At 36.1% G+C, this 13364-nt stretch overlaps 1 protein-coding gene across 1 annotated transcript in view; it reads left to right on the plus strand.

Annotated features, from left to right (window-relative positions):
* SLC9A9 (solute carrier family 9 member A9) overlaps window positions 1-13364 on the plus strand; it is a 218697-nt gene that overhangs the window by 108034 nt on the left and 97299 nt on the right. Inside the window, exons 10-11 of the mRNA XM_080410492.1 lie at window positions 9477-9590; window positions 11366-11477. Of these exons, the coding sequence (XP_080266618.1) occupies window positions 9477-9590; window positions 11366-11477 (226 nt within the window). The remainder of the gene's footprint in view (window positions 1-9476; window positions 9591-11365; window positions 11478-13364) is intronic.

Here is a 13364-nt window from a genome sequence, read left to right on the forward strand (position 1 = left end):
AAAACATTAAGCTGTATATGAGGTGCCAAATACTTCCCTAGTCCACTCACCTTCTGCTTTCCTACAGGTTCTTATCAGGAATTAGTTTTAAGGTCAAGAAAGAAGGACTAGTTTATCTTTTCACCACAGATACTTAATTTTACATAAGAATGTGGCCTGAGCTCTCAGATTTAAGCACAATTGAAGGTGTATCTTAGTTTAGGATTTTTGTGGGGTTAGTAAAATATCACCAAGGAGACCACTAGTAATTTAGTGGACCTGAAAACACTGGAAATCTTTACAATACTTTCTCCAACTGCTTCTATTCTGTTGGTTTCAGCCAAAGTCACATTACAGCCAGATGTAAATCTACCCCATTAAAATTATTACAAAACTATCATTTAAATTCAAACAGCCATAGGCTGACCGGATATATATATACTTACTTTGAGGGAAAGATTCCACTTTTCAGTCTTTGCACCCTAACAACATCCAACTGCTGTAGATTTTGCAGTTTTGATATTATTCTTTGTCCTGTTTGTGCTTAATACTACATATTCCTCTTCATTTGCCTTTACACATACTATTAGTGTACGCAGTCACATACATATGTTCTGTGCTATGTTAAAAGCACATATAAACAGCACTGATCATTTCCTCTGAGTTCATTCTCTCCAATTATCCTTCATCTGCAATTTTGGGATGTATTTCACAGCTACAAGTGCAGGGTGTTATACAGCCCTTTACCACAGGCAATTATTTACTCACAGTGGAAGTACCAAGGTTGCAGCCACTTGGAAGGTAACTTGTATTTGATGACAGCTTTTTTGTGCTTTATCCACAATATGGTTCTTTGTATTATTTTCAAAAACTACCCCACCAGCAAGTCTCTGACATTTTCTGTATTTAAGAAACGGGACCCTTCACACTTAATGTTCAAGCAAATCCCCCTCACATTCTGTCTCATCTCATCTCCATACAGTCTGCACTCTAGATTACATCTTTAAGTGTAGAAGACAGTTAGATGAGAAGAGTCATGTACTCTAATACTGAATAAAAAAATGTGACAGACAAAAACATATATTCACATTTCTCGGTCTTTTTGTTCAAATGCATCATCAGTTCTTGAATAGTAGCCTGCATCAAGAGGCAGGGAAGCTGTTTAAAGATTATCTTAGAAATGAAACAAAAGAATTCCTCAAATTCACACCCTAAACATATAAAAGCAGATCAGTGGACCTACTAATCCAATATCCTGCTTCAGAAACTGGTACTAGAATCTGCAGAGTAACTGCAAATACCACTACCAAATATAACTGTAGGGTAGCATTCTGCCAAGGTAATGTAGTTGAAAGCTGGGTCATCCGTAATAGGTCTTGAAGAATAATAAATGGAGCTTAGTATCATCAGGATCTCATGCTATTCAACACCAGTTAGAGCAAGAACAGTTCTCAGAAGGGAAGAATGCTCTACTTAGGTTAGAAAGAGGTAAGGTCTTGTGTCCCTTCCCCTCCAGCCTCTATAAACACTTAAAACAGTATATATGTGGAAACCCCTGAACAAATAACTGTGGCACAGAAAGTAAAGTTATTTAGCAAACAGTCTTTTATCTTACGTTAGGCACTGAATAAAACAAAATGGCAAGTCATCAGAAAGACGCCTGCAAGTACTGCTACTGTTTTCTGGATTAAGGTAAAATGGGGTCTTTCCTGATTTACGGTTCTACAGCATTTTTCCACAGAAGTAGATTCACAGACTGTAAAGGGTTTCATGGAATTATAGAATCATTTAGGTTGGAAAAGACTTTAAAGATCAACAAGTCCAACTGTTAACACAGGACTGCCAAGGCTACCATTTTTGGACCATATGGAAGCATCAATATGGGTAGAGAGAAGGTGCTATAGAACAGGTGCACAGAGAGCAAGTATTTGTCCTGTAGTATGTTGGATTTGCAGTGAAATGGAAATTTTATAGCATGAGATAATTTTTTGCAGTCTTGATTCTTGATGGAAAGCATGAAGAAAAGACACCACAGACTTCATGAGACTCCTTTCTTTGTCCTTCCTGCTAGGTTAAAGGCCTTCATAGTGGTTACTAGTTCCTAATATGTCAAAGAGTAACTGAATTTCTTTCCAATATGCAAAACTTGGCAAGGAAGGAAATTGTTTCTATGAACTCACTTGAAGAATTAACATTACAGAATATTTCCTCTCAGCAAATTGAAACCAAATAAATTGCATTTGTCCTCCTTAGAAATTAAATTGATCCCTTGAGGTTAGGACTGTGATAGCAAGTCACAGAGAAGAAGAAAAAAAAAAAAGCACTTGAGGGGGAGTGAAAAGAGGAAGATGATATTGATTTTGCGGGTTACTTTTGAAAAATCATCAGCAGTTCCTCTAATTTTAACATAAACGAAGAAACACAAAAGATGTATTAGTCCATTGCAGTTTTAAAGACAACTAGATTACATTGATGATATTACTATTTTTCTTTGACCAGAAGGAGAACAGTCATGTTTTAAAGCATTTAGTCTCCTTTGTCAGCTGAAATGGGCTTTGGCAAAGCCACAAATTGTTTCTCTCTTACTTATTTTTTTAACCATTGTTCCATATACTCTTAACCGTCAGCGCGTAATGTCCTTGCTTCCACCTGACTGGTGTTTCACTGCCCCAGAGATGCCTTCCGAGAAGGTAACTTTCAAGTTCAGAATGGGTCATAATACTTACAAAATAGTTATTAAATAATACTTATGGAATGATACAGTACAGCTAAAGTAAACGTAGAGAGCTTTATCTGCAGTAATCCCTGAGCACGTTATCTTGATACAACAGAGCACTGCTGATTCCTCCCTCCTTTATGCCTGCAACATTTCAGTGGAGGAATGAAGATAAATTAAGCACTTTAAAAATGGTTGTTTCTAGTTTGTGAACCAAAAAATAACTTAGATGACAAGCTGTAGGAGCAACAGCATCATCCTGCCTGTTTTGGCAATACCTTCTGTTAAGGTGTCATTCTTGAGTTATTTTTTGGTACAAATTAATGCCTGATGTATAACAGTAAAAGCTGGCTGCTGCAGGAAGGGAAGATAGTAATCTAACAAGGTTCCCCGTCTTACAAACCATGTTTGAAAAAAGAAAAAAAAGCCACCAAAATTTGCAGAAATCCCCTTTCTGAGGCAACTTAGCAAGACTAATGACAGAATAATTAATTTGTCTACAGTTAGATGCAAAGTCTATTGAAGGCAGCATATAAATTCTCCTGAGGCTCTCAATCTGGCTATACTACCACAAGTGCACATCAAAGTTTCTGCTGCTCTCCATACCTTACACATATGAGTATATTGAGACAGATTTTGACAGTCACTTAATTGTCAATTAATTGATAAAATTAAATAACAAAGTTTTTTCTGAGGGTTAATATGAATCCTGTAATTAATGATGTTGACAGATTCACCGTGAATAGACACCAAACTAAGCTTCCATTCAACCCGAGGTCAAACCTTTTTAGAAGTTCTGAGCAGTTTACCTTTTAATTCATTTTCTGATTTTCATTGTTGCAAGTAGTTTAGAACAAGGAAAAGATTCTAATTTAGCTGCCTAATTTTTAAAAAAATTAGTTTAAGCTTCTTTTGTCCAGCAAAGCCATTCAAGACCTATGGCATTTTTAATAACAGAAAGGATTTGCCTTGATGTCTGGGACCAACATTTTTTTCTTTACTGTTGCTAGTCAGAAGTCTGTCCTGTGCCAGTAGTTTATCCAGCTTGTCCCAAACTGAACTTTAGTGGTGGTGTGTAGATTATGCCAGGAAGAATAATCTATACTGTGTAAATGCAAAACAGTGCTGGCCTTTCCTCTCCCTTGGTGCTGCTATTTTCTTTATTTCTGTTCTTCCTCAGGCCTTATGAATCTTTTAAACCTCCTAGCTCTATAGGGAAATAGAAAGCTATTGTGTGCCTTCCATAAATCTGTTGGGGTAAAATTGATTTAATTCAGCAGCAAAGCCTATTGATAAAAAAGGCCAGAATTTTGCCCCAGGACATAAAAGATCTTGTAAGAATCTCTCTCTGCTGGTGTGTTTGTAAGTTTACAGTCAAATATGCTTGGATATCGAAATTAGTACCATAAACAAGTTTATATTCTATCATGAATTTGAGTTGCTTTTGATGTTTCTTTCATCTAAGCATGTTATTCTAGAAATGAGCATTATATCACTATGCTGTGAAGATTCATTATAGCTGTATGAAGGATTTTAGACAAGAGGTTCAAATTCAAGCCTTCTTTTTCTGATTTTGAAACCTCTAATCAAAAGAGAAAGATTACATAAAGCAATTAGGCTACAATAAAGGCTTCTACAATCTCAGAAAGATTATGGTAGTCTGAATTCTCACTGCATTTTAATTCAAAATAGTTAGGAAAAAGCAGTTTTCATCAGCTATTGATTTATCAATATCCTTGACTTCATGGAACATTTTTGATAGCTGTGTTCTAATTAAATAGCATTATTCAAATATAATACATTTTATAACCATCAGTTAGCATTGACTGCTTGGGATTTTAATAGCTCTCTGTCACCTTCAAATCTCTCTTAAAAAGTATAATCAATTTTACATGCTAGCTTGCTAGCTGCTGTTGGACTGTCGAGAAACTCTCTCTGTTTCGATGTCATGCAAGAATATAGGTGTAACCCCTAGACAGGTGACATTCCTCCATGTTGCTATCAAAATCAATGCAACTAGAGAAGGCTTGCAGGTTCCTGCAAGAGGTGGATGACATTCCTTCCGCAGGTATTAAATCGAGTGAAAAAATATAATGTTGCTATCAGTGAGTAAAATCCGCTGAATTTTGCTGGAAATAAGTTGTGGATGTAATTTGGCTTTTACCTAATACCCTCATACTAACATTATTCCCTTGAGATGAAAGAATTATGTTTGTAATTCTGCTCTTACTCAGTACTCTCATACTAACTTTATTCCCTTGAGATGAAATATACTGTTTAAATTATTAGGATTTGAGAAATCTTGCACTTTCCATCTCCCCAATCACAAGGGGACTGTGGCACAGAATATGTTCATTTTGTGCTTTTAATGCTCTCCTTTAAAGAATTCTATTTTTATTGCACCTGAGATTGGAATTCAGCACGTCCCATCTTCCAGGTGCACTAATTACCTAGATAATCTCTCTAACACTCAGTGAAAATTTAAATAGTTCTATAAAATGGATCAAGTTGCAAAACCCATTGTAGCATAGCTTGTCTAATTGGCTTGAATTTAACTGTGGGGGTGGAGGGAAGGAAGGAAAAGAAGAAGGTGCTTTCTTATCTCACTCAAAAGATAAAATTAATACAGTTTTCATATAACATAAAAATTTTCACTTAAGTTAAAATAAAACATCAGTATAAGACAAACTTAGTGATTACAGCAAGTCTTAAGGTGTAGCTAACCTGGACTGAATCCTTCCTCTGCCAGTGAGAACTGAACTGCAAGCAGTTCTTCCTGGAAGGATGTTCCAACAGAAAACTGATTTTTTGCAGTCCCTTTTAATACGTACAGTGGCTGACGATAATACAAAAACCAAGCGTATTTGGTGAATGATGTATTTTTAAAAATATAAATATTATGTCCATTTTAATAGACATTTTTAATATAAATCTTTTGCAATATCCACTTTTTACAGAGAAAGTAACCAAAGCAAGGCAAATACACCCGGTTTCAGTAACTCACTGAGCTAAACACCTAAACCAAGTGCCTTAATTGGTTCTGAACCAGTGTTTTTGGAATTAATACTCTGCTCTGTAATGTGTTGACACTGGTGATTTGTTGTAACTCTTACTTTAAAGCTATAAGCAGGCTTATAGACTTCGTGGAGAAGTGAAAATGGTATATTACAAACGAGTTTTTTTCATTTTACACAGAAAACATGTATTATTACTATATGTGTATTTACATGGTTGCTAGCATAACTCTCTGGTACCCTTAGGGAAACTAAATGCAGCATGTGAGCATTTTAATGCCAATTTCATTTAGAATGGAAAGCAGTTAGTCATCTGTGCAGGAGGCAAGGGAAGAGAATTTATAGTTATAGACAAAATACTTCCAATGACTCAATATCTAGTATTCTAATCCTGTTTTCCTTTTTTTTTTTTTTTTTTATGCAAGTAATCCCACCTGCAAGTACATTCAAAACAAGGAAAATTTTTGAGTAGCATTTAAGCAGACCATGGACTATAGCATAGCATAGACCTGGCTTATGGCCACTGAGACAAAAAAGGGTGTTTTTCAGAGGCTAACCTGTGTGGTGATGCAGCTCTTCTTGGAACTTCTTGGGTGTCCCAGGAAATTACACATTCCGGATAAAAACTTATTCCTCCTATTCCTCTGCTTCTCATCAAAAGGTCTTGACATCCTATCTTTAAAATAATCACAGAAATGTTTGTGTGAAAGGCATGACAATTTGGGGAAATGCTTCTATGGAAGCTGTTTCTTAACATGGTTTTCAGAAAATCTCTTTTTAGAATAACTTGTTTTGTTCTGATCAGATTTCTATTGCACAACGCTGACAGTTGAGTGCTTAATGTATCTCCAAGGGCTCTGTATTACTGTTGAACAAAACACAGAAGTTAAAAAAAAAAAAACCTGAAAATAATACTATGCTGAATACAGGAATAAAAGTGAAGTCTAGAGGACAGTGGATAAATTTTATGTTATATCTACAAGCATCATGTTCCAGGCAAAAGCATTCAGATATCAATTCTTTTATGACAATAGCTAGTTCTGAAGCAGTTGACATTTTTTAATATTTTGTTGTCAGCTCAGGGTGAGAATTTAGAATAGGTCGCACTCCATGAATAAATGTGTTGTGTGAGTTATATACTTTTTAAAAGAGAGAGCAAACTATATGGTGAATACAGAAGATCGAATGAGGCTAATGAGCTAGTTCTACCATTCTAAGAAGCTGAATCTTTCATAAGAGACCATATTGTGGCTGTGTCTGGAATAGGAAGAAGCTTACTCTAAATTAGCTATTGAAATAGCACCTGGATTTTTGGTATGCAAAGGAAGGAAACTAATCTGGATTTAATCTTCTAGCAGGTAGGCAGTGCTCTGGTAGTGGAAGATCAAAATACAAAAAAAGTAGAGATAAGGGGCAGAGGGGGGAAACAGCATAGTTCAGCACCAAAATTCACAGAGGGAAAAAAATACTATTTGAATTGTATTTGCTCTTGCAAACAAAACAGTTAACGTCCAACAATATGATTCAAGTACTGCAACAGATAGCCATGTCATCAGTGTTGCACATACCTGACTTAGATGACATGGCTAAGTGTTACATACACTGTAACTACAGGCTAAAAAAACTAATAGGCTTATGCTGGTTGCACAGAAAACATTGGCACAGTGAGTGAAGTAAGTATATATTGTTCATGTCGATTGGAACCACAGTCAAGAATTAGGGATTTTCTCTTTAAGAATCACTTAGTGAAATTATTCTGGAGGTTTGAAGCTGCACTGAAGTAGGAAGAAAACAGGATGCACATAGCCGTAAAAAGAGGTAAAGTTACAGGGAAACGTAAAATACACACTAAACTGAATTTACAAGAAATAAGTAGTACATCTGCATCTCAACCAGATTGCTGGAGACAAGGGGTGAGAAGTTTAAAAGCAGTAATGTCATGAAAGCACTTCAGGCAAGAGTAAAATCCTTAATTTACTGCTGAAGATTATTGAGAAGGAATACACAGCAAAAACAATGAAACAGCAAAATCTGTTTTCCTTCAAAAAAAAAAGTATGTCAACAATAAGTTTGGAAAATCAGTTTCAGAAATTGTGTTTCTAAAATGCAGTAATAGTAGATCTACTTTACATTTCTGTAAGTCTTGAATGAGATTTGTTAAATGAAGAGTGAAGTATCATCCAGCCTTAAAACCTCTGGAGCACCTTTATCTTACCCCAACAACTAAAGTCTGGAGTTGTGGCTCCTCATAGCAGTACCCTTCCATCAAAAGATTTTTTACGTATACACATATATATATCGCTATATACATATATATGTAGGTCCTGTCACAACGCTCCTGATACATTGTTTAAAGTATTAGAAAAATGCGTCAGATATTCCCATGAAGAAGTGGGATAATGTTTGCTCCCAAAATTGAAAGATTTACCATAATAATTTCTGTGGGTCACAAGATTCCATACTTTGAGGTTTTCTGACAATTGGTTTCTCTCATTTAAATTTAAGTTAAATAGTTTAAGTCTACTAACTTGCAAATATTTCTTGTGTTTGTTTTCATGTTGTTCAGCATTGCAGCACAAAACGGGGGCTATGGGACGTGTGCTCGGGATAACTGATGGTGCTGCCATGGGTCCGAAAGATCTTCCCGTATACTACTGGGTTTTATACCATTTTGCCTCTGAAATTTCTTTTAAATAATGATTCTGACAACTCTCATTTTTCCTTTGTTAGATCTTAGTGACTGTTATTGGATATTTATTTTTAGAAACACAAACATGTTACAAAAAATACATAAGCCCATTGAGGATGAATAAAGTATCTCCACAGTAACATTCAGGATAATGATGTATGACTGGCTGTAGACAGATTAACAAACTTCGGCCCCAGTTCTGCATCAGGATTTGTTAGTGTAGCCTCTGGAGCCCAAAAGTTACTTTCAGAAGTGAAAAGACCTCTTTTTCTCTCCTCTTTAGTTATTTGGCAGCAATGATTTATTTTTTCCAGATGTGGATATGAAAATTTCTTTTATTAGTTTTTATATAATCAGCTGAAAATGCAATCAAGAACAGCCCCTCAAGGCAGACGGATATTTTGGCTTTGCTTGTTTTTTCACAGAAGAAATCCTACCGTAATCATGTATTTTAAGCTCATTTTATAATACGTTTAAATGATATTTTAAATAGTTTGGTTTGAAATGAGTAATTGATATTGATGTCCATACAGTGTAATAAAAGTCTTCATCTGCAGGATAATATTTGTGGTAATAAAAAAGATCATGTTATATTTTAAAGGCACAGGTTCTTAAAAGTCCATTTAGGAAATTATTCTTTTTCTCTCTTGGCATTGGTGCACCCGTACCCCATCCAGTATTACGCATAATCACCTGTGTAATCTGGAGCACAGATTTTCCCAGGAGGTGAGTTTCCCAGGCTCACCTGTGTAAACACGAAGTTAAATTCCCTCAGCTTCCCTTCAGTTTGCACTGGAGCTTGTATAACTTACTTGCTGTTTATGTATTTTATTCAGTTGTCCATATCAAGTTTTCATACACAAATCAGAGAAAAATATGCAAGCAACTATGAATTTTAAAGCTGAAAGACACCGCATATAATGTATAGAAAATTAGATGGTTTTAAAATCCACCCTTACGAAAGGTGTGATTTGTGTTCCTTTCATGTGAACAGTTCTGTATTCCAAGAGAACCTGGTGATAAACAATAGTTAGTTACAGACATGAGTCATAATTATGTTCTTTCTCTCTTGTTTAAGTTGTTCGAGTTCATGAATTTTTTGGCTGAGAATGTCATCTTCTGTTACATGGGACTCGCACTATTCACATTTCAAAATCATATCTTCAATCCTCTCTTCATATTTGGTGCATTTGTATCCTTTGCTTTAAAGAACTATGTCTATGTACATGCGTGCTCAATGTGGGAAAAAATAACAAGAAAATCACTCGGTTCCTTAAATCCTAAATCAATTCTTTGTCAAGTCCAGAGGCAATCATCTTTATTACATATATCTCAATAACTAGCTCAATTCATGTAAGTACATGGGCTTTTGATAGTTGCTGTTTAAAAGATCTGCTACAAGGCAAACAGCTTTAAACCAGCTGGGTAACTTTTACCACTGGTTTACAAGTAGGGTGGGAAATTGGGATGTGTAGTGGGACACATCTGTGGGGACAGGTACAGGCACACAAAATCTTTTTGCCTGTCCAGAGCCAGTGCAGTTCCACAAAGCTGCTTCCAGGCAGATGTGTGCCATAAGCAGAATTTCCCCAAAGCTACTTAAATGATTAAGTCCTTAAAACACACAGTTCTGCCTTGCTGAATTTTTTCATTCTTTGTATTTGATATCTCTAGTGTATGTGAATTTATTTACAACATCATGGGCCTAAGAGACTGGTAAGAAAAAGAGTCTGTGTCTTTAATTCTGCCATGGTTTCTCAAAAAATCTGTTACTTTCTTCTACAGTGGCATAGATTCTTTTCACGCTGATAATTTCCACAATGGGTTTTTTGGCTCAGAGCAGCAGCCCTTTGCTTATCGCCTCCTGATGAAATCTAACAGCTTTGAAAGTTGGGATCCTACTGTTTACTGGCAGTAATTTTTTCATGTAATTTCCAAACGAATAATAACAACTTCACCGCAGCTCCCTTGGCTGCAGGTTGGGTTGCACCCCACCACCACGAGGCAAGTACAATCCTGTGTCCTGCACTCCTCACATGGGAAGGCAGTTGAACATGGGAGCAGCGCTCAGCACCCCAGATGTGCTGTAGAGCACTGCAGGGACCTGGCTTTATTGTTTCTTCTCACTAAGAGCCAACAGACTTGAACAGGGTTGCACTGGACAGCTGAGCACAGAGCATGAGAAGCAACCACTGCTAATGCATCTTGTCCTATGTCCATAGGAGCTTTAAGCAGCTCTTGGCCCAGCAGATATGATGCATACAGATGTTGCCACTCGAGTACTTCATCTGTTCTACAGTCCACAGCATGTGTCAGACTAAGAGTGCTGTAATTGAGTCCTAAGAGTCACAAGACAAGGGGAGGGTGGAACCTGCTAAAAGCATATATAAGGAGCTCTTTTTTTTTTTTTTTTAATCTGAAATAGCCTCATGTTTCTAATTAAGGCAACTTTTGTGATTGTTCCACAGAGAAGTAATAAAGAACTCCTTTCAAAAAATCTCCATAGAAAAAGGGAAAGAAGAAAAAAAAAAAAAAGCAAAGTGTGCTGGATATAGACAATATGAATTGTCAGGAAATAGGAAAGTAATAATCATGTCCAAAAGTGCATTTATTCTTTGCAAATTGCTGCTCAAGGAGATAATGCCATCTCTGCAATTGATGGTGGGCATTTTACTGAAGGGCTGAAGATGAAGCCACGTGTGATACAAATGTGATGAGTAAAAGCAGAGTGATTGAAGTGGGATGTGTAATGATGAGCATAAAACCAGGAGGTCTGGGGAAGACAATCTCTGTCACTGCAGTTTTATAATGAAATTGGAACCAGAAGGATCTGACATGTAAGATATGAAGTAATCTCATATTCATTTTAATTACTCTTTTAAAATAACTTTGGAGAAATATTGGCTTTAAGATAACCCGTTATGTCAGTAGTTCCTCCACCATTTTCCTTAACATCTAACCTTCTAGGTGGCAGTTTTTGTAGCAAGAGCTTGCAACATATACCCACTTTCATTCCTTTTGAATTTGGGTCGAAAACAAAAGATTCCCAGGAACTTTCAGCACATGATGATGTTTTCAGGTAAGTGCTATTTTGATATTTTTTCTGTCCATATTTAACAATTGACAAAGATATTCATCTATCACTAGAAAAAGCCACATCTATCACAAAGAAGTCATTACCTTCAAACTCAAGGTAGTCTCTTCAAAGCTACTGAAGCAAATTAATGTATTATCATCAACTTCACTGTGCTCTGGGCCTATTTTAATTAACGTTCTGGAAACCTACCACCCAGGAAGCCAGTCTTTCAACCCATTGTCCAACATCTGTCTACACTTCCACAGTTTGGGAATATCATGTTCTTATGTTGTATTGGTTTAGAGGTGCCTGTAGTATACCTGACAGCATGTTTACATACCAGCAAATAGATACCCAACTTTGAAGGTGTTAGTACTGATACTCAAATCAGACACTATCTTTGGCAGTTGTTTTACTTCAGGATCAGTTTTAGTTTGAAACGTGAAAATAGGAGACCTCCATACCACAGACATTTTTATATATATATTCCAGCCTGATTTTTGACTACTTCATTTTCCAAATTCAGATTTTATTAGTTTTAACTCTGCTTAATTTTAAAATGTTAAAAGAAAAAAAAAATCCAGAAGAGGGAGCCCTGTTCTACTCTGATTTGTACATCATCCCCTGAACTGTTAAGATCTCAGCTGGGTTCTGTATTTTTGGACTTGCACAAGCTAGAAATACTTCTACTTGTCTTTCTGGTGCTAGTTAGGAAAAACTCACTTATAAACGAAGAACATTTTTTCAGTAAGAGACAGAAACACAGATCCCCCAATGCCTTTTATGAAATAATTTTCTATAATTAGAAAGTCAACACTTTTTTTTTTTTCTTAATTTTCCTACTTTTTCTACAGAAACCTATTGCAAATTTTTATGGAGAAAATTTTTTGATTGACAGCCTTGATGTACACTGATCTATTTAGCCAGATAACATGTAAAATACAATGCACCACATTTCAAGCTCCCTCATCAGTACTCCACATCAGGGTGCCTCATTTATGCCTGTGTAATTCCATCTCTAGAGAGCAACACAGCAGTTCATTTCTATATCCATTCAATCCTTCTGCTAAAAGCTGCCACTGAAAATGTCAGTTAATACCAGCTAGACTGTAGTGAGAGATGATGACATATATCCATTAGGAGCCGGCTTTCAGACCGCCTACTCACCTACAATCGTTAGCCGTTAAGATGCATATGTAGATCACTCTAGCTAGCAGGTGGCCAACTAAACAATGGCATGAAAAATAGCTTCATATCACTAATTATCTGGGGTTTGGGTTCCATTTTTGCTTTAATATTTCATCAGATAAAGGATAGAATTAAAAAATCTTCTAAAATATATCTTATCCTTCAACACTTCTGTCCTCATTTTCTCTCCAGGCAAGTTTCTTCTGCACAGAACTAGGAGCAGAAAGTAGCCTGCAGCCAACAACTGAATGTGAGAACTCACACTCACACGTTAGCTTTCCAGTACAATCTGGCAGCTGAGAACTGAAAATATAGTATTGAAAACTTGTAAAATGTAAATGTTAAAATGCTCAGAAAAGTAATTTAACTGTATTCGAAGAAACACTGTATTTTGTAGAGAAAAATGTCTTTACAACCTTAAAAAAAGTAAATGGCATCATCTGCAAGTAGAGCAATAAAGATTGACTGCCTCTTACACTGCCAGCATCTTCACACTTCACAGAACACTTCAGATACATGGATTTTCTGTGTAATTGTACTTATTAATATGCACTAAGATTTGTGCTTATTTACTAGTAGCATTCTTACTTACTATAAACTGATCATACTGTATATAGTGATAAACAAAGGCAATAAATGCCACAAGAGAAACATATTTCTGATATGAGGAAACAAGGCATTGAATTTGCATTTGGAGGAAGG

The sequence above is a fragment of the Falco punctatus genome (genome assembly GCF_963210335.1).
Source record: "Falco punctatus genome assembly, chromosome: 13".
Classification (NCBI taxonomy): Eukaryota; Metazoa; Chordata; class Aves; order Falconiformes; family Falconidae; genus Falco; species Falco punctatus.